A 26,875-nucleotide genomic window follows, 5' to 3' on the forward strand; every position below is an offset into this window, starting at 1 on the left:
CTGGCTAATCCTTCACTTCTAGGGGCTGGCATCCCATCGGATGCCGGCTCGTGCTCCGACTGCTCCACTTCCGATCCAGCTTCCTGCTTACAACCTGGGAAAGCTGCAGAGGATGGATCTGCATTGCAGACCCAGAGGGTACTCCTGGCTTCGAACTGGCTCGGCTGGAAGCCTCTGCGGCCATTAGGGGAGTGAACCAGCAGATGGAAGAATTTTCTCTTTGTCTCCTTCACTCTGTAAATCTGCCTTTCCAGCGAAATAGATACATCTTAGAAAGAAAAGAAAGAAATCATGAAGTCTGCTGGCCTAATTTTTTTTTCAACGTATTCTCATGGACATTAGAAGTTCTTATGTTGACATGAAGTTCACCCAATTTACCTGCTCACCTGAAGCACGCTAAGACTTCTGGCGGTATTTTACTTCCCCGCTATTCCGTCGCTCACCACCTGCTGCCCCTACCACTGTGAGGGATTCTGGTGTTGTTTCCTTCCCACTTTTTGTTGAAATCTTAGAAATAATAAATGTGATTCAGACCGAATTACAAATTTTATACTTTTTCAAAATTTGCTCAGTGCTCTGCTTTTCCCTATGTCTCAACTTCCCGGAACACATTTGAGGGTGATTGCCTCACACGGTTCAGGCTTGCTGAGACACCTGGACTAGATGTCTAGAAAGGTCTCTATTTTTTTCCTAGCATTTGATAGTATTTAGACGGAACAAGGATTTTACATTCCATGTGATTTTATTTTTCTTGAACTGTTAAGATATTTGCTTTCTTTTCCAAAAATTATGTTTAAAGCTCCCAAGGGAAGTACAATGAATTGTGCCGGAAGCTCACAGAATTTCTTCTTCTGTCCTTGACCCCAGCTGTCCTCCTGATGGTCTCGGGCTCAGTATTTTCCCATTCATTTTACAAAATATCTTCACTCAGGGGAACCCCTTCTGCCTAATTCTAGCAACATTCGTTTCCAATTGTTTATTTGAATAAATCATGCCTAATACTCCCTCCGATCTTTTGAGTCTGACATAATTACTCACGTGAGAAATATCTGCTTGCCCCTTCTTGTGTCTAGTGATAAAAAAGGACTCAAGACTCAAACTATCAACTCACTACACTTCCTTCCTTCAGCAGTTCTGCCTATTTAATAATTAAATAATTCTATCTAATATCCATTAAATTTTGCCCCAAAGTCGAATGTTTTCGGTTCTCACGTCTTACCGGATCTAATTTCACTGCTATAGTGTGTTCACTCCTGCCTCTCTGGATGTCCATGAATCGGGATCCACTTGCTTATTCTGCCACTGCCACTTACTCAGCACTGAGGTCCTTAGTTTGATGCTATTTGATGTGGCAGTTTCAGCTCATGTGCTCAGATGTCTCTGTGCCTCTCTCTCTAGTTGAAGTATAAAACTGCTCAGTTACCCAAGGCCTGGGACGAGCCTAGGGTAGGGCACACTACCTTGCTTTTCCAGTCCAAGTGTCGACATGCATGGTTTGTTCCTGTGCCAGAAGCCTGCGCTGGATGCAGCCAGTGGCTCAGCTGCTGAGCTGTCCCCACCTCGGAGCTCCATTTAACACCCGTGTCTATCATCCAGGAATTGGCAGTAGCACTGGGTCATCTCCGTGTTCAAGGCTGCAGACGCTGCTTCCACCTTCTCTCTCCCTGCAATTCCTGATCATGCCTGGCCCAACCAGGAAACGCTTTCAGGTTTTACAATGCTCTTAAAGATTCCATTACTCTTTTTTTTTTTGTCATTTTCCAAGGACTAAGGGGCAAATGGGAAAGACTGGAGCAAGCTCGCTTTGTTCAGTCACTTAAATATTTATTGTATTTATAGAGGTTCTCTTTAGTAGGAATATTGTGGTGAGAGCAATAGAACAGATTATTTTGAAAAGTTATTTGAATAGTAAAAGACACATGATGTTGGCATTTGGTATGTAAGACAGGTAGATGGGTTCCATAATATAGCTACCATAATATAGCTATGGGTTGTTCTACAAAGCTCTCTCCCATGTGAAAGATACTCTCAGTGAGGTGAGACACCGGGCTTGCTAATTAAATGATGTGAGTAAGGTGAAACCAAAGTTACAACTCACATAAATTATCAGTGCATCTATTACAGTTTCTCCCTTGCTAAAGTAACACATATTTCTTCTTTAGGAGAAACGTTACAATTCTGCTTTTTAAAGAATCCCTGCTGGGGCTGTTGTTGTGGCATCGTGGGTCTGTGAGGCTGGCGTTCCTTTGCTCCATTTCCCACACAGCTCCTTCTGCCTGGGAAAGCAGCAGAAGACCATCCAAGTCCTTAGCCTCCAAAACTCCTGTGGGTGAGCTGGAGTAAGCTCCTGTCCCATAGCTTTAGCCTAGCCCAGTGCTGGCCACTGTGACCATTTGGGGAGTGAGCCAGGGGATGGAATCTCTCCCTCTCTCTTTAAGTCCTTCAAATCAGTCTTCTTATAGTCACCAACACTGAATCTGGGGGAAGCTCTAGGGATGTGCAAGCAGTTCCTGCATCCTTGTAAAATGAGAATAAATGCTTTGGTTCAAGTGACAGGGAAACTTGGATAACTGGCACAGTGCTTATAAACAAAGCTTTTTTTTTTTGCCTTGCCATTCCTCTTATTCTGAAAATAGTATTGCAACGGATCATATATTCTTTTCTCCCTCACTTTTGCTTTGGGGAAAACATGGTTAAGAGAGAAAGAAGTGTTAGATGCATATTAATAGTTTTAGATTTTAACACTTGCTGCAGAATTCAAGCAGATCATTGGTTATGCTCGAGTAGATAGGACCTACGACTTGTATTTTGCCTCTATTTTATCAACTGAGCTTAGAATGGCCAATTGTGAGGGTGGCGGGGCAGACAAGAAGAATAAGACATTCAGTGAACTTGGCAAAGAGAACACAGCAGCACGTTCAATATCACGTTGCGAGGCTGTCCTTTTGCATGCGTTTGTTCACATGTAGATTAAAATGCTTCCCAGCCATTTGATTCTATGACAAAGATTTTCTTCTGGAAATCATGATTAACAACGATCGTATTAGAATGACTTCCTAGACCAGCAAAACGACAGTTGGGATTCTAGGGGAGGCAAGAAGTCACTCCTCTTTCCTCTTCTTCAAAACCCAGCATGAATTAAACCAGCATTTTTAATCATCAACCAAAACACTGAGAATCCTAGACCTTCTCATTCTCCTTGGACAAACACACACACACACACACACACACACACACACACACGCTACTAACTCAATACATGGGCCATCAAAGGACAGTGTGCATCAGATCATTGTGGTGGTGTGGCCTGATATCCCAAGGTCAACAGCTGCACATAAACCTGAGAGAGGTGTCTAGAATAATTAAACTGTGTTTGGAATGGAAGTGATTTCACTGCGCAAGCGATCAGCGTGCCACAGGTGCTTTTGTCAAGCACGTGATTACATGTTAATGGAACAGAATTCTGCCGATCATTGCCGGGCCACGGAAGCCCTCGTTTCTTAACTGTGACTAAAACCCTGATAAATCTTGAATCTTCAAAAATGTCCAAATAGCGTAAGTGAGACCACCTGAGTCATTCAGTTACAGACCCAAATTCTCTTTGGGAACACACAATGTCTGATATGTGTATCTGGTATTCCGATTCCTTTCTACAGACCGATTCCTTTATAAGATTAACTTATAGGACCTTGCCATGCTTTTGCACCTGGTCTCCTCGATGCCACACAATGGACTGTCCTTCTAGCGAAGCATGTCTATTTTACAGACATGTTTGATGGCACAATGTAAAAACATAGGCAAGGGAGTATTTATGCAGTGGGACCGGTAGGAAATGGGATGAAAATAAAATTCAGATTTCTTCTTAAATATAAGTGACATCGATGACATCTGTCTTATGAGATATTAGAATAAATGCTATTAAAATATCAAGCGTTCCGGGAAGAGATGGAAAGGATAGAGGAGGGAGTGGGGGAGAGGGGGGCGGGAAAGAAAGAGAGGCATGCAGGACCAGCGAGGAAGGGAAGGAGAGAGAGAGAGGAGAATCTGGAGAGAAGAAGGAGTGGGAATGAATGAATGTCTTGTGCTTCAACCTTAGGTCCTGGCACGGGCAGTCGAGTTCTATAACCAAGAAGGGAGCTGCCTCCAGCCACCGGGGGATGCAGCCACTCCATCAGTCTCCATTCACTTCACTGAGATCACACTGACGACTATACCTTAAGCACTACGTTCCAGGAAAAATTCTCACAGTAATCATCGCTCTTTCACAATCATGATGAAAATGTACTTTGGGTTAATTTCGTTCTCTCCCATTATAGTAGTCAAAATGACCTTCATTGTAAAGAGAAAAGCCAGGTGAAACTTTGGGAATTTCAGTTCAGGTTAGCTTATGGATTTCGATTCTCTGAGCCTATTCCTTTTTTTTTTTTTTAATTTTAATCTCCAAAGTTCTGCTAAATTGTAGGAGACAGATGACGGACCTAAGGCCCAGGTGATGGCACAAAGCATGGGCCAGCAAGAAAATATTACTGTCAAGCCTCCCTCACTGCTTCAGCTCTGCTCTCCTTAAACCTCAAACCCCAATTTCTCCTTATCTGTGAAAGATAAATTTTATCCCTTAGATGATTTTTATAGATCCAAACTACATCCCAGTGAAAATCAGGTGGCAGCAACTATAAATCTTAGACCCTGGGATGACAACTCAAAATCTCAAGAAAGCTAAAGAAATTAAGAGGAGATGTATTTTGAGTGAAGTTAAAAAGGTATTTTTAATCACAAATGTTTAATGTGCATAAAAATAGGGTAAATGTATCCCTTTGGGCTTGTCTTTGTTAAGAATCATCAGTGTTGGTTTATGTAGGTTTTTGCTCCTTAACAATAAGCATTTAAAATACGCCCAGCGGAATAAATGTAAGTGCTACACACAGCATGGGAGATAGCAGTTACTTACCCTGTAGGCTGGCTCTCAAATTCTTCTGACCATTGCTCCTGAATATCCTCTGTAGAAAGATCTACATCCCGGGTGGTGGCAAAATTGAACTCACTGCCTTCATTTCCATGGAAATAAATGGAGTTTCCATCTGACTGACAGCTATGCTGTAGATAAAAAAGAGAGCATGGGGAGGCTGTTGAATTGGTTTTGTAGCTGTAACTGTCTTACTCACACATAATTAGAGTTTTCAGAGAAGTCATCATATTATTCTCTCCACTATGGAGTCTGAAATCAAAAGGGCTTGGGACTCCTCTCCCGCCCCTTCTCTCTCTCTCTCTTTATTTTTGCCTTGTTTAATTCAATTACAATTTCTTTCTAACTTATTAAGTTATCACAAAAGAAGAGCCAAGAGGGCATTTGAACTTTGCCATTTCAGCCGTTAGTATGAAGCGAGAATATTTTAATTGGAATGATTTCCCATCGTTACCATAGACCTTGTTGTGGGAATTAAGTCTGATAGTGACTTGTCACATATTTTAAATTCTGTGGTTACGGGCTAAATCGCACTGACCTTTTCAATATTCCATATATATCTGTCTTGCCATTCAAGTTGTTCATAATTTGTCTGTAACTGGGATATGAGTAGAATAGCCAGCTAATCAAAACATGGACTAAAGGAAAGGTCAAAGTAATCCTGGAAATGATCGCATATTCTTAGCTTTTGAGTAAAAGTTTTGGATTAGACCAAAGATGTGTACCACGAGCTTAGGGAAGAGCCGGGAAATTACAGACTTTGTTACTCTTCAAAGAACACTTGCAAAGACTTAGAGACAGGGATTTCCTGTGAGATTGCTTTTTCCTGACATTTTTTTTCCCCCCAGCTTACAGTGAACAGTCCAATGTAAGATCACACTTTATTGCTGAGTAAGCTTAGTATTTACCTCTAGATATTGTTATACACATGTGTTAAACACTTTTTGATAATGTCATATATAAATGCTATCACATGTTAGGTCAAATATTGTTTTGAGTTTTACAGTCTTTTAAAATGAAACAGAATGAAAAAAGTCAACGGGATGAAGATGCTGTTAGATCCAGGGAGCCGTGAGTTTGTAGGGCAGGGGTCACGTGTGTTCTGTTCCTTGTTGCGTTTCAGGTCTTAGAATCCTGTCTAGCACACAGTAGGACTTCAGAAGTACTTGCAGATTAGGTTCAGTACATAAACGAGCACATGACATGGCTCTGTTTTTCCAAGTAATTATTCTTTGAGGATGAATAGCGATGGATGGTGATGAACTCACTACACAAAGGCCATTAACCAAGGCGTTGGTGAGGGAGCTGCTGATCTATGCAATAACACACAAAGAGAGGGTCCAATGCCAGGCCACATATTAAGACCAATATGTCCAACAAGATGGAAATCTTGGGTCTTGTACTGGTCTAGATGGACAAAGTTTACGAATGAGCATTTGAATGGAAAGGATGGGCAGAAATGCAAGTTAGATTAAAAGCAGGAATCAACAGCATAATTGCAAAGTAGACAAGATATGAGAATCAGGCTGGCATCCATTTGCATGACAGTAAGTAGAAGCCTCCAGAATTTCTGCATCATTGCATTGGTGCAAATAAATGTCTGACAATTAGATTGGCTTTGGCTGACTAAACCAACCGGGAAGGGACGAGATGACCACTTGTGTGGAAGTGTAAATAAAGCTTTCAGAAGTTTAAGAAAGTAGGAGCAACTAATCCCGAGGTTTTCATGTCAGAGCTGAGACATAAAGCAGGTGCACAGGGTCCTATCATCATCACAGTCACTACTATAGGATGTGGCATGCAACAGGTGTTTGTGAATCTTTGTCACACAGAATGAAATCAGATTATTCACGGATGCCAAATGGAACTCATTGATCATTAGCCCAGAGATACAGATTAAAAGCGAGATTTCAGTGTATGCGGCCGTGAGCGGGAAACTGCCAGGAGATGAAAAGTACAAGGATCTGCCACTGTGCATGATGTAACGATAACGAAGATCAACAAGTCGAACAACGGCTACTTCCTAATCACGAGCCCCCTGAGCTCTAACGAATGGTCTTCACATTAGATCACCTGTGCCCTTCCTTGACGTGGCATTAACGTAAGGATTCACGCACCAGCGCAAACAATGTCCAAGCAAATGCCACGCAAGATGCTGCGAAAGAGAGGAATTTGTATTATAACTTAACTGCTGTGTTCCCACAGTAAAAAGAACGACTAAACCAGCATCATTCTGGTTAAATATCAATTTATCTCAGAAAGTTTCCGTGAATATTAAAATTCTGTTATAACTTGTGCTGCCTTTCTAAGATTCATATCATTGACATTTTCTGCAGAGTTTTGACCGCTGAGTTTAAAAAAAAAAAAACTGAGTAAAGGCTCATATCATTATAATACTGCGTAACATATTGTTACGCTAGTTTTGCAAAATCAAAATGAATTTCCACAACCAAATAAACATTTATTTAAAAATACCATTTTGTTTGTTGTTTTGCTGTTAGCAAATATATCCAATATTTTAGTAAACATTTTGTAATTGTACAACCAGTGAAAACTAGCTATCATGGCAACCACAACAGCATACACTCATCAGACAAAAGTGATACTGGTTATAGCACGTATGAAGAAAGCAACTTGGAAAACGTCTTCATTTTAATTGAATGCTGAACATGTTTTGTAACCAGAACTAGTAGGATTTGTTTTTGAAAGATTTAGATGGAAAATTACACGGAATGGTGTAATTTTTTTTATCTAGGTTTTTTTTTAAACCAATATATAGTAAATGAATAATACTTAATATCTAGTCTAAACTCAAATAAATAGGGGAGTGTTTTATAACAGCCTTTGTACTGAAAGCATCCTCTTTTTGTCTACCGAGGCTAAGGAGAGAGAGTTTGGGCTGTTCTGCCTTCCCCAAAAAGCTCCATGTCTTTTGTGGGTAAGGGAAATGATAGAATAATCTATTCTTCAATGTGGCAGTACAGTGACACATGGCCAAAGAAAGGTGATGGGTGACACAACCTCAACAAATGGCCATCCCTTAAGGATAAATGAGCCGACAATGACAGCAGTAGGCCTCTCCACTGGGGGATTCCTGAACTATTTGAAAGGAGGGATCCACTGAGTCCACTTCCCTTCCTAAGAAGGAGATTACACGAAACCCTGCATTTGGGAGTCTTGGGAGGAACAGCAAACCCGGGCTAGGGTTCTCATTCAAAGAAGACCTACATCAATCGTAGGCAAGTTAGAATTTTTCTCAGGAATTCTGTGTTGGGATAGAGAGCCATCAGGGGCTCAGTGTCTTGGAACAGTCTTTCTTTCTCGATGCCTCCCAGACTACAAACCAATGCTGGAACACCTTGGGACGGATTTGCAATCGGCATCGCTGCCTCTGAATGGGAATCCTCAGCCCTCTTGGGTAGATGTTGCTTGCATTTCTCCCTTGACTCTGACTTAGTTAATTCAGCCTGTCCTCTTAACCTAGGGAACTAAGGGCTAGCAAAGAACAAAATACTGGAAGGCAAAAACATCAAGGCAGTAAGGGCATGAGAAGGCACTTCCTGTCCGTTCACAAGGAGATGGGGAACTGGAATCAGAAGTCCCTTTCAAGTGCACTCACTCCACTTAGAAGCAACACGATTTTACACAAGTCCTCTGATTCCTCTGGGCTTCGGTTTCGAGTCAATATCATCTGTTCCCTAGAAATGATCTGAAAAGCAAAAATCTCACAAGGAGGTAGTTTCTGCTTGAAGCTTCTAGCTGCTATAAAATGATCATTATTTCTGAATGCATAGTTAAAATGCTGTTACTGGTTATTCTATAAACTTAGTAGTATACGACAGACCAGGGGAGTATTTTAACTTATTTTTAACTGCTTCTTAGACTGGTCATTACAGTTCTTCAGATGAATGGAAAATATTCAGTAAAATTTACTAGTATATCACCGGTTATGGTATGGTGAACATACTGCAAACATTCATTTACTAGCACGGCAGACAGAACCATCAGTGAGTACCTGTAAAGTCCTTCAAATTTTGGCAGATTACCAAATACTCTTCTAACACAGAAAAACTTAATAATGTAAATGTATTGGAAGCTACTTCTCCTGAAAGATGAATTTGCCTTTGACAAGATCAGTCTACTATGGTAGAAATCCAAATGAGACATGCGTGAAAATTACCAAAAGCATTTCAGGAATCAATACTGCCCCCCAGTTTTGTTTAGCTTTAACTCAAAAGCATGCCATCACAAAAATGTAAATAGTGTCAAAGATTAAATCTCTGATGTCGTAAGATACATAAGATCTTGATACGATAAAAACAAAACTTTTTTTGGAATTTATAACTATTTTATTTTGATCACCATGAAAACATAGCAAGTGTTCTTGGACTGTTCATTGTAAATCACACGTGACTTCCTGAGTCATAACTTTAATCAATTTATGGTGAACATACATCAATCAGATAACTGCCTATCTATTTGGGGGATGATCAAAATGTGAATTCTGTTGATGGCTCCGTATTCTTCTATTTCCAGTCCTTTTAATATATATAGATTATAAAATTAAGTATAGTTACTTTTATTGGTTTAATTATGTTAGCATGAATCAACAAAAATAGATTTTATACAAACTTCTAAGTACTAGCAGACTTCCCATTTAAAAAAATCTCTTAAATATAGTCCTTTGTGTTTCTCTTTGTCAATAAAAAATATTTTCCTACTCTGCTGCTAAATGAATTTCCTTTGCTTGTCAAGCAGAACACGGTGTAACGAAGTGACAAGAATTTGCCATTGAGAAACCCATCAACAGGAAACATCAGTGCAAAATTCCTCAATGTAACAAGTCCTTGGCTACAATTCAGGGTGGCATTTTCCTAGAGTGGCTCCCCAAGCTCTGGTGCAAACGTTACAAGTTCACCTCTGGACTTGTACAAGTACTCATAATTGCTCCCACCACTGGTGAACAAGGTTTTCGTCAAAGACGAACAGCGAGGCAACCCTGCACACTCCCTTCCCAGAGTCCCACGGCCCCAATGATTCTTGCAAGCATCTGTAGTCTCACAGGTTAGTGTTTTGATGCTATCGTTTTTGTTGGACTGAGTGTGTGGGGCATTTGGGCACTGCCAGCTTGGAGGGAGCCAGTGGCAGATGGAATAAAATCTTCCTGGTATGCCTGCGCCTCCACATGAGCAGAGCCATCCATTTCCTCCATTAAGGAGTTGTCACTCAGCCCACCCAGCTGGAAGACCATTTCTGATAGCCAAGCTGGCTGGTGGTAGACAATTCAGATACAAAGTGCACTTTAAAAGGAAGCTAAAACATCATTTGTAGGAAAATTGAAAATGCATGGCTTCCACCACAGCCAATTTTTTAATGACTGTAATATTTTAAGTGATTATTTTTTGCCACTTCGGATTGCTCCTTAGAGAGAGGAGGTTTTTTAATTAAAATCTAGGCAATGCAAACAGATGAGATATGAGGAGCACAGGAAAGAGAAATAAGATGAATAAAATTAATTAAAATGACATTGTTGGCAGAGGCATAAATTAGCCACTGTCTGGCTGGAATAAAATATAGGATAGGATAAAATATAGGATAGGATAAAATATAGTATAGGAATTTCTGGATTAATGTCTGGTGTGTGCTTGAGTGTTTGGCAGTGGACTGACATGCATTTTACATATAATTGTGCTTCTTATGTCTTAGCTTTTGTTATTCTATAGATATCCCATAGAAATGCATATTTTTCACACCCATCCTGGCTCAACAGGCTTTAAAAATACAGCCTTTCCTGCAGCTAAAAATGAAAAAAAGAAAGTAGGAATTTAAAAATGGGAAAAGTAAGTAAATGGAAGAGAATGGTTTCCCTCAGGACACAAAATGAATTTCTCTCATTTTGCACACATTCTGTGTCTAGATAATTTAATGCCAGTTAAACACCTGAAAACTTGGCTATTAATACAACCCAGCTGCCAGAGGGTTTGAGTGCTTTTTCTCTGGTCAACACAACAGATTCAATCCCAGTGAGTGAATATTAGGGAGCTTAAAGAGTGTTTCCCTCATTATTTTGTGGACTCATTAAGCATTCACATTTGAACCACTTGATACCAAGGTTTAGAAAGATTCACTTTATGGTATATTTTGTGACAAGTGCATAATTACTTGGCAATAGTTACGATGACTCTAAAATGGCAACAGTGACAGATTTGAATAGGAGTAATGAGAGGAAGAATAACAGTGTAAAATTCCATAGGGCAGCTGTTAACCTTGTCTTTGGGGATACACCTGACTTTCACAGTTATCTGAGGATTTCAGACTTGCCTCTTCAAATTAAGACCACAGAGGCCAGAGCGAACACGGGGAGCTGCATTATAACACGGAGTGAAAAGGCCGGATCGAAATGAAACGGAGTTGGCTTTGAAACTCAAAGTTGTTTGAACTTGGGGAAGGTATCTGGTGTTTCTGAGTCTCACTTTTTTCATCTGTGAAATGGAGATGATACTAACGATGAGATGGGATACTGCAGGGAAACGCCTATGCTAAAGACTGGAGAACCTTAGGAAATTTACAAATGTCGTCTCTCCCCCACCCCTCTTTTTGCTTCTATCATCATTCATTCACTTAACAATCTTTAATGATGCAAGTTCACCTTCTTGAGTGCTGTGTTGGGGAAAAGACAGTACAAACTGTACCTGCGGTTGACTGTTCATGTAGAATCAGACATATTTCACTGAAGATTAAGCTGGTTCAGGGATGAAACGTGTCAGCTTCACATTAAACCAAACCAAAACAAAACAAAACAAAACAAAACAAATCAAAAACAAAAGTTTCAGGAGGCAAAAAGGCCATGGGGGTTATTTGTCTGAATAATTTTTTTCTCCAGACTTTCTCAAAATAAGTTGCCTCCGTGGTCTGGCTCTCTTGCATATTTTACTAGCAGTATTCCACATTAATTACTGTACAAATAGGCCTCATTGGAAGGGAGTTGTGAAAAGCACACCGTTTCCATTTAACCCTTTATCCCCAAAGTATTCTTATTAGCTTAACAAATTATACTCTGGCTCCTGCTACAACATCGTGGGCCCATCTCTCGGGGGGAAACATGACACGAACGGCTACATGATCCAACGTGAAGAACATCCTGAGTGAAGGCAATGTAGGTAGACAGCATGCAATTAACTACGCTGGAAGCTGGCCAAGAAACCGTATTTCACGTTCTGACTGTTAATGGAACAAGACACGGGAACAGGGGCGAAGCGTCGGTCTAAGCACAGGTTGATCTACACAAGCAAGGCAGCGCTCAAATCCCTCAAGCCGCAGACCAGCTAGCTTCCAGGCGCTGGGATGTGCAAATGACATTTCTGGAAAGGCAAAATGTCTTTTTCTCCTACGTGTCCTTTATAATCTAGGAAAATAAAAATGATCAAGTGGCCTGTTGGGAGCTTTCAGAGGCGCTCCATGGAACATGACATAGAAGACAAGCTCGGTCTTAACTAGGTATCTCTAGCAATGAGATTTTGCTATTATTTTATTTTTATTATTAGATTTATTATCATTATTAGATTTTTGCTATTATTTATTTTATTGGCAGAGTAGGTTTAGCAATGAATCCTCCTGTGAGTGTAAGCCTCCCTTTTATCCTCTCTCTTTGATATATACATACATATATTTTGCATTAACTTCAACTTGTGTTAAGACTTCTAATTTTTTTAGCCACACGAATTTACCTTTCTTTCATAACTTCAACATAATTAGCTCTTGGCTCCATGGATAATTCAGCAATTTGTGACAATAGTATTAGATAGGGGACAAGCAAAAGCTTCAAATCATATAGACTCCTGGAGATGAGCCTGGTATCCACTGAGACCACAAATTTGGCAAATTCACAGTGTGCAAGAACAATACAAAAACTAATAGACTTTGTAGTTTTGATTGAATGGCTCCTATTACTGGGCGGTTGATTCATCTGATGACTCTTCGATAAGGCTTCTGGGCATTTGTAAAAATGAGGAAAATTGTCAGTATTCTAGGATATTTATCAACAAAAAAAAATGTGCTAAGGGGAAAGCAAACCTAAAATAACAGTTGAAAGAAAATTAGGATATAGCTCTTCTAAACCATGAAACCTAGATACCCCAGCTCCTTAGTAGAAATTTTCAAAATTCAATACATTATTTTTTAAAGGGAATTTTGTTTAAGTCCATGTGATTAAAGGCTGAATCTTGCCAACAAAGTGTGGGTATTTAGCACTGATTTAATTCTCAGCACAATTTGACATACACGTGTGCAAGAAGTCATCTGGAATTCTCGGCTACCCACACGATGAGTTAGGGCAATAAATGGAAAAAAAAAGATTAGCAGGTGCAGGCACAGCAATCAGAGTGGGAGGATTTCTTCAAAATAAAATAAAAAAAAATAGGTGGAACCGCACCTATCTCCCAGTGATCCGCATTTAATCTGGAGGTCAATTCCTGAGCTGACAGAAGCGAATGATTTATGCCTTTGCAAGCTGAGGGTAACCAAGCCAGCTGAGCAGAGATAAACGTTTATTAGTAGGGAGTGAGAAAAATCTCTCTTTCGCACACACAGATATCAAGGGATTATGGATGATGATTCATACTTTAAAAACCTGAGTCACCACCAAAGATGGGAGTAAACAAAGGAAATCCACCAACACAACGCAGCGTTGTTGACTTCTGCAGTGTAATGGTCCACTTAGACATTCTATTTTATGGGGAACAGAAACCTAAACCCAAACCATGCATGCTGCCAGGTCTTTCCTGGGCTCTCCTTTGCAGGGCGTCCTCTGCTGGATGTGAGCTACAGAACAGCGGCCTCTCCGGGCTGTTCCTCTGAACACTCAACACTTCCTATTTTCACGTGAACTTGATTTCAGGATAGTCACATCAGTAGGATGTAAACTGGAAGAGCTGGGAAGTGATGATTGGCATGAATCTGTCCGATATTTCAGGAATGGCTGGACACGAAGCAAGCAGTTTCTTTACAGAGACTTGATGCTCATTTACTGCAGGTTTAAAACTCGATGACAAGGCTTCCTTGTAAGTGCTTGCTCCCATTAGGTTTTCACAAAATACTATCAATGCTACTACTGCTATCATTGCCTTGCTTTGACTGAGTGATTCCTCTTATTGAGTTGTTGACTTACCTAACGGCTATTATCTTCCTAAGGGCCTCCTGACATTCCTAAAAGCTGGGAAAATTGTCATGGGGGAAACGCAAATAATAGTAGAAAGAAAACGAAGATATAACTTTTCTAAATTATTATTAATCATCATAATGTTATCTATCATTGTTCCTGTTAAATCCCATCCAGTATCCAAGCAGTTTCGATTTTATTGTAAGTATCCTGCCAATAATGCTCAGTCTTGATACTGTATGTCTTAAATGGAGAGAGACAAAGAAAAAAATCAGAGCACATTCTCTAATCTTTGATGGCAAAATCAAAACCATTCGTCCAGAGCTGATGTGGCTGGCAGTAGTTGCCTTGAGATTGATGACTTTTTCATGTCACGTAGAAAGAATGTGTCTCTCACTCTCAGAAGTGCCACCTGACAGAGGCACTGTGAGGGTGGCAGCAACGGTAGCCAAAACTATTCTAGCAACTATAGACATTGAACAGACTGACACAATGGACTCAGTGTCTTCAGAAATAGAAAGAACTGGGCCTGGTGTGCCGCTTTGTTTGGCTAATTCTCCACCTACAAGTGCCGGAATCCCATGTGGGTGCCGGTTTGTGTCCCACCTGCTCCACTTCGCATCCAGGTCCCTGCTGTGGCCTGGGAAGGCAGTAGAGGATGGCCCAAAGCTTTGGGACTCTGCATCCACATGGAAGACCTGGTGCAAGCTCCTGGCTCCTGGCATCAGGTTGGCTTAGCTCTGGTTATCCTAAAAATCATGTGCCAAAGTGAAAGCATGGATTCTAGATCCCGAAGTCACTGATTTCAATAATGAAGCCAGGTGATTTTAGACTGAATGGTTTATAGCTCCTTCCCACGCTGAGCACAGGGAAGATTGCAAATGAGGGTGGTACTGCCAGGAGCTTTTGAGTAACCAGCACTCTACTGGTATTTAAAGTCCCATCAACTTGGTAGTGAACAAAGGACTACTTAGGGATTTGTGGAAACTAAAAATTATGACAGTAATTAAGAGCACAATAAATTGTACGTTTTCTTCCACAGGAGCAAGTTCTCTGGAAAAGCACTGGAAGGCAGCAAGTGAGGCAAGCCAACGAAATTGTGAAGATGATGGAGGAGAAACACAGTTGGCTACATCCTTACAGAAATGTCTACAGTGAAGGTGCAGAGTGTCATACTTGCATTTCTTATTAATTATTAAAGATTCAATAGGTGATAATGGCCTCTGCCAACCCACAACAGTTTTACAGCTAGTGATCTATAAACGTAATTCCCCAGATTCCATAAACTCCTTAAGCTAAGTACTCTATCTGGTCATATATCATTCTGGTATACCTGAGATAAACAAGGAGAGGCTCATAGGAAAGGAGTTAAATATTCCCAATGAAAGAGAAATATCTAAAAGATATCAGAGGAATGCACATTAGGAAGGACTGTGATTCTGTCTGTTTCAGTCTTGTTGGCCTGCCACACTCAGCCCTTCTTTATAACATCATCAGCTACATTGTTTACACACTGACTACATGGTCTTTCCTTGTTTTATTAACAGATGCAGTTAATAATGCTTTTAGTTGATAATGAAAATGTTATCTATATTCCATTCACACAAGTGTCACTGAAACATTATTCTAATAGAAATTATTTTGTATTTCAGTTACCACTGGTTATGTTATGGGCAATGTCTAACCTAATCAATGGATACATCTGATTTTGATATTGACCAAAAGGCATACAAAGCTGATGCATTTTGTGCAATTCATATTTTCCTGTCCTATTATTTTCTCCCTTTTCTTAGTTGAAGGTGACAGCTCAACACTTTGCCTTTTAGTCATTGTCCTCTATTTATTTCGATACTTTTCCCAACTTTCGAATTTTATAACATATTAAAATATCACTCATCTGGAGGCAGTAATATGCAGCACACATAGAACAAAGCTGAAGCAAGGCCGAGAAAATGTGAAAAACAAGAATCCTTTAGATGTTGAGTAAAGGGCAGAAAATGTGTGGATAAGTTCACAAGTGGATGTTGGGTAGATGCAGAGCAGTCAGCAGGTGAGTTAACAGACATTCCATGTGTAAAAGCAAGGCTGTGAAGCTGCTGGGAACAGAAGCTCACGAGCCTGATTCCTGGATTTCCGCCCTGACTGTTCACTGATGAGAGATGCATTTTGGGCAAGTTTATTCAACATCTCTTGATGTTACCGTCTATGTCCAAACAATGGGGTTAAATAGCACCTTCCTTAGAGACTTCAAAGAAGCACGTTATACAAGATGATAACTCCATCATATAATACATATTTATATACATATACACATGCATTATAGAGTTATCCAAATAAAAATTTCCCAGCACAGATAAGACTGTCCTTGGCTGAAGAGTTACGCAGATACTTTTTAATTGAGCAGTCATTCTTCCAGCCACTTAGGGAGTAAGTACTGAATAAAATGCTCAATAAAAAGTAACTCCTACACTGCCAAAGATAATCCGATTTGTTCTAGTAATGTCTCCCTTGAATAATCCTATTTTTTCATTAAGTATACTTTCTCACTTGGTTTTAGACTTACTGCTTGAACTGGTTAAGGTGGGGCTATCTTAGAAGACTTTAAGAAACAGAAAGATGACCTGTAGCTTGAACAAACACTCCTCTCAAAGAAAAAGTCCAAAGGAAGGGATGTTTAACATGTTTTATGACCAGCACGAACACTAAGATATATGCTTTTTTCCTTCTTTTTAAAAACTGTGATTTCTAGACGTATGTGTTCATTATCCATCTCAAGGGGCAACAGAGCAAAGGAGCAATGTTTGACAACAAGTCGTCAACAGTTTAAGCAGCCTTTATCCCTAGCGCTTTAATTCATTTGGCACATGTATGATTTCCTTCTCAAATGTTTGAACCCCAAAGCAAGAGAATGGGAATGCAGATGAGCTAAAAATGACAAGTGGCTAGGTTTTATTAGAGCATGTATCTAAAGTTCAAAAAAGAAATATCAGAGAAATATTTCTCCCTGACATCCAAGTCAGATAGTGATATAGATCTTTACTGCAATGAGTTTTTCTCTTAGTAAATGTAATTCACCTGGCAAGTCTCAGATGTGTGACTGGTAAGCTTATGAGTTGAATGCAAGATCGGAAGCCAAAAGCGGACTCCAGGCAAAGTTGTAATCTAGTTCAAATTACTGTCGAAGCAAAAACACACAATGCATTTCTATCATGGGTAGTGCCAAAGTACATGCATTAAGAAACTGAACAGCTAATTCAATTAGTATAATGACTTGTAAAATGAGGTACAGAACGTACATTTTTGTGGTGGTAAAGGGGATTGAGACCGAATGATAAATGATGTCCCTGGGAACAGGATGCGAGGTCTCCTGGCTTGCACATCGGCTCGCCAATGAAAAATGCAACAGAAATTCCTCTTCTGATCAAGCCCTAGTGGGGCATGACTAACTTTTTCTTTATTATTGCTACAGGAAAGAAATCCATGGACTGTCTAAAAGAGCCATGGTTTTAGACTCAACATTCAAAAGTTTCCTGGATGTTTTCTTATGTTGAGAAAAGTGGATACTCATTCCCAACACCTGTCCGTCGGTTCAATATCGTCAACTTGTAGTAAATGATTGGGATTGGATTTGTTAAGGAAGACATCATTTGTGTCAGGGGAGCTCCTGTACTGAAGGATCAATATATAATTTGTTATTTTTATCCTGGAATAAATTATTAAAGGATAGTGAGCAATCTAGATCTTCATATTGTGTTTGTGAGTGGTCCTGTGATTTCATGGCCATCCAGCAAAATATTTTCTTGAGTGGTATTTTTAAAAATCCTTCCAAGCTATAACTGGAGTAAGATGCTCCAATTATTTTATCTCCACAGAAAAATAAACAATCAAAATTAGACATATACACACTTTTTTTAAAAAAGCGATACAAAATACAAGTAAAATGAAGACCTACTTTTCTGAAAAAAAAAAAAAAAACAGACAACTGACACACCATGGGCCCAGCTAACCAAAACAATATTTACATGGGAACACACAGCTAAGCTAAATTTAAAGAACCAAACCAAAGCCAGAAGCATCACAATATTAGTTTTCAAAATGTTCTGCATAGCAATTAAAATCAAAACAGCTTGAAACAGGTACAAACACAGATATAAGTAGATATGTATATAACGGTACAGAACAGAAATGCCAGAAATGAATCCATGCATCTACACCAATTATTCTTTGTCAAATGAGCTAAAAACTGATACCTGGAGAAAAGATAGTCCCTTCAAGAAATGGCATTGGGAAAACTGAATCTATATTTGAGAAAGTGTCCAATAAGTGTCCAATATCATACACAAAGACCAACTTGCACTGCACTGAGGATCTTAATCTAAAACCTGAAACCATCAAATCAACAGAGGAAAATATCAGAGAAACTCAGCAAAAGATTCTTGAATAAAACCATAAAATCTCAGGACATAAAGACAAAAGAGACTAATGAGATTTCTCCAAGACGCTTCTGTACAGCAAAGGAATCACTCAACAAAATGAAGAGATGACCAACAGACACACGAAAAAAAATACCATCAGGGAGATACAGATAAAAATCACAACAGGGTTTCACCTCACCCCAGTTAAAATCAACACCATCCAAAAATAAGAGAAAAAAACCAATAAAGTCTGTTAAGGATGTGGGAAAAAAATGTACCTTATTCCACTGCTCATGTACAACTAGTACAACCATTATGAAAGACAATATGGAGCGTACTCGGAAAGCTGAACTATATCTACCATATGACCCCATAGTTCCATTCTCAAGAAGTGACTCAAATGAAATCAGAATATAAAAGAATGATCTGTATCCCATACTTACTGTAACTCAACTCACAAACAAGATCTAGAATCAACACAGCTGTCCATTGATTGGTGACTGGACAAAGACATTTTATAGCATACACACCCAATAGAATATTATTCAGCTTTAAATAAAGAATGAAATCATGCATTTCATAAAAAAGGGATGTGCCTTAAGACCATTATGCTTAATGAAATAATGCTGTTCCGAAAAGACACATATAGATGTCTTTGATTTGCAGAAACGAATAATCAGAGTCCAAAAAAATGGATGCAACTGAAGTTGTCATTTATAATGCTCTTTAGACTCATGAGAAACACTGGTTTTTCTACTTACTCCTGGTTGAATTCTTTATTTAGTACAGGGTTAAGCTCATGATCATAAGGAAGATTAAAGTATATTATTTAAAAAGAAAAAGAAGAAGTGGAGAAGGGAAGGTCTGAGGGAAGATAGAGTGGGAAGTATTATAGTGTTCTTAAAACTGTACACGTGAGTGTCCAGTGCAACAGTAAGTGGCTAAAGTCTTCGCCTTGCACATGTTTGGATCCCATAAGGGCACTGGTTTGTGTCCCAGTGGCCCTGCTTCCCATCCAGCTCCCTGCTGTGGCCTGGGAAAGCAGTTGAGGATGACCAAAAAAACTCTGGGTCCCTGCACCCACATGGGATACCTGGAAGAAGCTCGTGGCTCCTGGCTTTGGATCGGCTCACCTCCGGCCATTGCAGCCACTTGGGGACTGAGTCATCAGATGGAGGATCTTACCTCTCTGTCTGGCCTACTCTCTGCCTTTCTGACTTTCCAGTAAAAATAAAATAAATCTTAAAAAGCCCATACATGTGAAAGGTACAAGATTAGGTGCCTTTGTGTGGACTAAAATAAAAAAAAAATTAGTGATCCTACTACTGGGCTCCATAGACTCGTCAAGAGAACTACATGGGTTAATAGCAGGACATATTGAGATGGTGTCAGACCATAGCAAGTGCTCGATAAACACCCATTCTTAAAGGTTTCTCCTGGCTCTTACTTAATTTGAAAGACAGAACAAGAGAAGGGGGGAATGTAGGAAGACAAAAGTCATCCAGCCACTGGTTTAGCCACCAATACTGTGAGAGCCAGGGCTGGGACAGGCTGAAGCCAGCAGCCTGGAACTGCATCCTGGTCTCCCATAAGCACAGCAAGGGACGAAGGACTTGAACCATCCTCTGCTGCCTCCCCAGACATATTAGCAAGTAGACAGATGGAAAGCAAAGCAGCCAAGACTTGAACCAGCACTCTGCTATGAGACGCCAGCATGGCAAACATCATTTCAGCATTCTGTGAAACACTGCTGGATTCCAGAATCAGTATTTTTTTTTTTTAAAAAAAGGACTGTACTACTCAAATTGATCACAAATTCAATCCCTTCAAAATTCCAGTGAGTTTTTATAGAACCAGAACAAAACACTGCTAAAGCTGGTATGGATGAACAGAAACCTCAAGTGTCAAAGAATTTGAGATAAAAAGGAATAAGCCACTACCGGTATTTAAAAATATGTTAGGTACAAAAAAAATGTAGAGCTATTTGTATAATTAGAGCTATTTGTTACTCTTATTAAAATAGACACTGAGACCAATGGAAGAGAATCGAGGCCTCGAAATCCGTTAGCCAAGCACCCAAAGCTAATGATGTTAGACAAAAGTGAAAAAATACATACTGGAGAACCTATTTAGTCTTTCAACAAACAATGTTGGGAAAAAGAGATATCCACATACACAGAAGAATTAAAGTGGACCAGTATCTCTTGCCAAGAACAAGAATCCATTCACATGGATTAAAGATGTAAATGTGGGTTTTGAAACAATAACACTTCCAGAAGTAAAACAGAAGATAAATGCTTCAGGACATTTATGGGATGGGAAACATTTTTGACTCAGGTCCTGAAGGTACAGGAAACAAAAGCAAAAAATGGACAAATATTATTTCATCAAAAATAACCGGTTTCTGTATAGCGAAACGGAGGGCAGATGGAGTGAAGAGAGAGTCTACAGAATGGAAGAAATATTTGCAAGTTGTGTATCTGATAAGCTATATGTCTTGTTAACTTCGAGAATGTACAAAGAAGTCAAGTAACGGAAAGAACAATCTAATTAATAAACAGGATCTAAACAGAAATCTTTCAAACAAAGACGTACACTTGGCAACGGCCAACAAGTACTTGAAAAAATGCACGCTGTCACTGATGCTAAGGAAACGAAAATTAAAACCACAAAGATCATCCCCTCACTCCAAGTTACACTGGCTGTAATCAAAAAGAGAAAAGCTAGCAACTACCGGTGAGAACCTAGAGAAAAGTAACCTCTTCCACGTTGATGCTAGGAATATAAATTATGGAAGCCATTATGGAACACAGTAGGGAGGCGCCTCAAAAAATTAAAAAGAGAACTACCATATAAACGATCCAGTAATTGCCTGCTGTTCATATGGATGTAAAATGGAAATGAGACCAATCTGTTTAAGGGATATCCGTTCTACCACAACCACGTTCATGAAGGTCAAGGAATGAAAACAATCTGAGTCCACCCAATGACAATGGATAAAGAAAACATACGACTTGGCTATTAAGGACAAATCCCGTCCTTTGAGACAACGTGGTTGGAACTGATGGTTATTATGCTACGTGAAATAAGCCGGGCACAGCAAGAAGTATTGTAGGGTACCACTCAAGTGTGGAATCTGAAGGAGTTGATCTTCCAGAAGCTGAAAATATAATGGTGGTTACCAGAGGCTTGGAAGATTTGGGGAGAAGAGTTCGGGGAAGGTTGATGAATGGGCACTGATTTATAGATCTAGAGAAGAAATTCTTAGATATCCATTCCATTGGCCGCCTGCAAATAATAATCATGGCTTGTAGTTTTAAAAAATCTATAATAAATGATCTTGAGTGTTTCACATAAAGTAATGACAAATGTTAAAAGCAACAGATGTTTTTATCCTGACGTGAATATTTCACAATGTATACAAGTAGACGCATGAATACATGCCACCCACAAAATGTGTAATTTTTATATTTATCATTACAAAAGTTGTATCTACATTTTATTTTTAAATGTTGAAAAGTTTAGAGCTTCCAACTGAGGTTCTAATGGAATTTCTCAAATGATCTTGGTCATTTTTTATTACAAATTTTCCCTTAGCAGGAAAGCCCATTAAGTTGATTCTTACTCATAAAGCTGTGAACTGCCAAATTTTGATCTTCTGAGATTCTAATCGACACATTTAACCTACCTAATATTTCTGCATGGCTCCAAGATCACCAAGATTGACAACATCCAAATGTTCCCTGTGAATCTGTCCTTCTCCTATGCTTCCTGTCTCAATGAATGGGACACGGTCCAGTCAGCTGCCCAAACATTACTCTTGCATACCTGTAATTCCTTCATCTTCTCAGTCTCTAATCTTCTTAATAATCTTAAAAATCTGTGAAATAGGCAATCATTTCCCATTTTCTCTCCTCAATTCTTGATATTATGTTTTTCCATTAGACTAATGTTATCTGTCTTCTATTTGGTCTCTGTATGCATTCTTTTCACAGTCCCATCCAGTCCTCTGTCTTCAAAGGGATATTTCAAAAACTCCGGTCTGCTTGGATCTTATTTAAAGTGACTCATTATCACTTTCAAGATAAAATTGAAACTCCCCAGTAGCTTTCAAGATCTTCAAGGTATTTCCACTTGCCATAATCTCAACTTCAAATGTACTAGACAATTCCTTTGAATTTTGTCTTGCACTTTATGCTCTTACAGCCTATCTCAGTTGGAGGTACTATTTCAGAATACCACACTGACTGACTTGCTGAACCCACAGACATTTATGGATATTTTTCATAGGTCTTGTCTGGGATGTGTAGGACCAATGATCTGGAAGAATCCATGTCTAGTTGGTGATTCAGCTCCATGATGTGTCATCAGAAGGGGGCAGAAAGAGGGCTGGGGTGTCTTTTATAAGGGTACAAATTTCATTGATGAGGCCTTCTGACTTAATTACAATTCAAGGACTTTACTTCCCAATACCGTCATACTGGAATTAGGATTCCAACAGGTGCATTTTAGGAGGGAGGGGGCACAAGCATTTAGCGTTTACGAATGCAGTCTTTATGCACATTTCCCTTCTAGAAACTATTTACCACATCCACCCAGCCAACATCAAACCTTCCTTTAGTCTCTTTTTACATCACATATTTTTTTGGGGAGGGGGTATGGGGGGGCTTCTTTACACCACTTCTTTCCCTTGTCAAATCTGGACTCATACCACATCCTGCACTGCTTCAACAAATCCCAATAAGCTGTTTCATATTTGCCTGTTGCTACATGTAAACTGCCCCCACTAACCTGACACCCTTGTGAAGGTAAACCTTCCCTATTTCACAGTAAGATTCTTTGGGTTCAGCTCAGTACACGATGACACAGCAGGTCCTCATGAACGGAAGGATTGCAATATTGCAGTGATTTTCCATCCTTCAAAAGCAGGGCAAGGTTCATGAGCATATTACGTAATTCCATAACAAAAATTTGTGTCAAATAGTTATCATTTTACAGTGTGGCTATTGAGCTTGGAGGTACAGAAGAGCAAAGAAGGAAAGAAAGTGGATTCTAACCTTGACCGTAGCTCCTGGGAAGAAGAGCCAGTTGCCCGTGTCCACCGGGTCGAGATTATCTTCTAAAACAACTTGTCTATGTGCTGAATTGATGACGAGGATGTTGTCTAAGGCCCAGCAGGCTTCATACACTTCTCCCACGTGCAGGTTTTCCTGCTTCCATTGAAACTGAACGTTTTCCCCTTTGGCTTCTTCGGGAAGATAGAGGATGTGGATGATGGTGCTGACGTTGGAAGGGGCTCTGCAACAGAGAGATGGGGAGCTCAGTTAGGTCTGCCGTTTCCTGCTTACAGACGAATTTTGTTTCCTAAACTGAACTCTTGACTTTCTCCAAAGCGGTAAACTCTTTAGTGTCTTCTGATTTTCCTATTGAGGGATGACAGTTTAAATACTGAATGTCTTCAAGAATATGAGAGTTAACACAGATGAACATTAAATATGCTTGAGTAATCCAGGCAGGGGATCATCAAGGACAAAATGGAACACCCTTCTACGGCCTGTACCTACAACAATAACAACGACAAAACCAAAGTATATACAGCACGCTCTGCTGCATGCAGTAGACATTCGATTTAAAATGGCTTGTGTAAATTGATTAAAAGAAAAAAAAAAGGGGGAGAAAAACTCCAACATTACGATCTTAATGTTGAGTCTGAGCTGTTACCAATGTCTGCGATATTTAATATCTAGTCTTTATGGAATAATTATTTTACTTCTAGTCACCAGATATACTTTTGAATGTTTAGCGCATATGAAATGTTAGGTCTTTTCCATGAGAATTAAGTATTTTCGGTTAACTTCTTTACAAGTTCGTGGAGATCAATCTTTTAAAACACAATATCATTTAACATGATGTTGACATTACATCCTATTAGAATCTGAATCTTTTTGCCATATAACACACTATTTTTAGTCAACATTTTACTTTGCCAAAGTAGGAACCTGTTGCGGTAAAAATGACGGCTTCAGCTAAGATTAAAAGTGGTACTAAAAAGCACATTAGTGGCACCCTGGGCTAGCTATAAATCCGTTCTGAAAGGACTAGAGAAAAGTCATTAGTTTTCAGTCATCAATAAAGCACATATAAATCTGTACAATTGTCACCAGGGGTTATAGATGGTGTACCTTACCTTTGGGGTAATAAATTCCCTTTCCCTTTAAAACATTTCATGATGACTATGCTTGTGCCTTCCAAAAGAACTGACACGGACAAAGAGAATCTGTGTTGGTTTTAGGCGGTGATTACAAATTTTTGCACTCCGATCACCAGTGGTGAGAAAAAGTCTGCACAAATGAGTATGATACTTTGGTACGGGGCTTAACATGAAAAGTTCCCTCTGGTGAAAAAAAAAACAGCAGACTCAGCTGAATATGATCTTTATATGTTTTAACTAGATCTGGAGTTTCAGAGCAAAAGCACTCAGCTGCTGTCCAGCAAAAAATATGCATGAAAATGTACCTAAACTACCATACATAACACACCACAAAGGGTACTTATGCTGTCTTTCCTGGGGCCATTTATATAAACAAGGGTTTCCTAAGAATGTCTTTTCATAATTACTAGTAATCAGAAAGAATAGCAAAATGTTCTTATAAAATTATAAAATTGACACAGCACATCAGAGCCCAGTTTGTATCAGGTACTGATAAATGATGCTTAATTCCACTGCAGAGGGAGGTCATTTATTCAAATTTGTGAGTCAGTACCACTCTTTTTACTTCTTGGCTATTACGGAGCTTTAGAGTTGTGATGTTTTTATTGTACAACTTTGATGATATACTACCAGAAACTTTGGACACATTGGCATATTGCCAAAGACTAACAACCTAATATGTATTCGATTCCTCTAAATAAATCGCATTTCTTTTAATATGGAAGAAATTAACTTGCTGAAAAAAAAAACCTGTCATAAAACTGATGAAAACTATTCTGCTTAAGTCGTGCTGATTCAAGAACCAACCCCATCATAATAAGTATAAAAGCTCGGGTAGTTTTCCTTTAAATACACGAAATTAAGCAGCCATTTTGAATTTTATTTTGCATTTTAAACTATATAGAAATGGAAACCTTGACTTCAGTGTTACTGATTTAGCCATTGTGTAAATGAGTTTCACCGTCTTTAAGCACCCTACTTCATTTCTTACTGGAATTTTCTGAATAGAAGAAAATGTAACATAGGATTACAAGTCACGTCACGATTACGAAAATAGGATCTTAGAACTGGCTTTAGGGGAATCAGAAGAGAAATGACACAACTGGAGGTGAGATGCAAACAAACAAACCAAAAACCCCAAAAACGGTGGCTATGATCTATGAATTCATCACAGACTGAAAGCTGGGTGTTGGATTTATACCCAGACGTCAGCCAGGTGGCTCAGCGTGCCAGGTGGAGATGCGACACCATAAAGGTGATAACCCTAAACGTACTTTTACCCGGAATAGTTGGCTGGAAGTATTAGTGGCAGTAGGGAGTTTTGAATGGAAAGTGACACTTTTAGCAATATCTTCCTCAGGTAAGATTAGATCATAATTCAGCACAATTAACAAGCAGAGTATTTTTAACCAGGAAGGAAAAGGAAATGGCAGAATGCAGGCCGATAGGCAACAGGAATCCCTGTGTTAGAACTTGCAAAAATCTCATAAAAGTCAACAAACCTAATTTTCTCAAGCTGAATCCAGTCCGCCGTGTTGTTCTTGGCATACGCAACGACGATGCTGGGGTCTGAATAGCTAAAGCGGCACGAACCTGACCCTGGAAATCATAATCAGAATGAATTTCAATGTTAAACAAGTGTAATTATATGTTATCCTTGCTGATAAATATTTTGGACAATTTTCTAAACATTTAGCTACTTACTTGATTTTTTCCCCCACTATTCTTCTAACCAGACTGCAATTTCTACAAATATCATTTGGTAAGTAATTTTAGGACTCAGAGCAGAAGACCAAAAAATTGAAGATTTCTGTAGTTACATGTGAACTATTAAATTATAAGAGAAACACTGAGTTCTAATAAGAAGTATCCAAAGATCAAAGAATGACCGATGATGCTACCGTAGTTCCTGTGGGTTAACATAAAACAAATCATTCATCTGAGGGATAAAATACCATTCTCTGTTTATGCATCTCTCATTTAAATGATGAGATGGTATACAGGGGATTAAAATACTCTAAAGAAAATTCAGCTTGTGATATAGTTGTGTGTCAAATGTGACCAATGTTATTCTACGACTGCACTGATAAAGACATGACGCAGAGATAATACATCCCATATTGAATTGT

General features: G+C 39.2%; 1 protein-coding gene across 2 annotated transcripts in view; it reads right to left on the minus strand.

Moving 5' to 3' along the window:
• Positions 1-26,875, minus strand: part of RELN (reelin) — a 357,318-nt gene that overhangs the window by 139,947 nt on the left and 190,496 nt on the right. For both annotated transcript variants that reach the window (XM_040971387.1, XM_040971386.1), the window contains exons 9-11: positions 26,249-26,345; positions 23,593-23,833; positions 4,949-5,094 (exon numbers count right to left, since the gene is read on the minus strand). In XM_040971387.1, coding sequence (XP_040827321.1) covers positions 4,949-5,094; positions 23,593-23,833; positions 26,249-26,345 — 484 coding nt within the window. The remainder of the gene's footprint in view (positions 1-4,948; positions 5,095-23,592; positions 23,834-26,248; positions 26,346-26,875) is intronic.

The sequence above is a fragment of the Ochotona curzoniae genome, unplaced genomic scaffold (genome assembly GCF_017591425.1).
Source record: "Ochotona curzoniae isolate NIBS_2020 unplaced genomic scaffold, NIBS_Ocur_1.0 contig_21, whole genome shotgun sequence".
NCBI lineage: Eukaryota > Metazoa > Chordata > Mammalia > Lagomorpha > Ochotonidae > Ochotona > Ochotona curzoniae.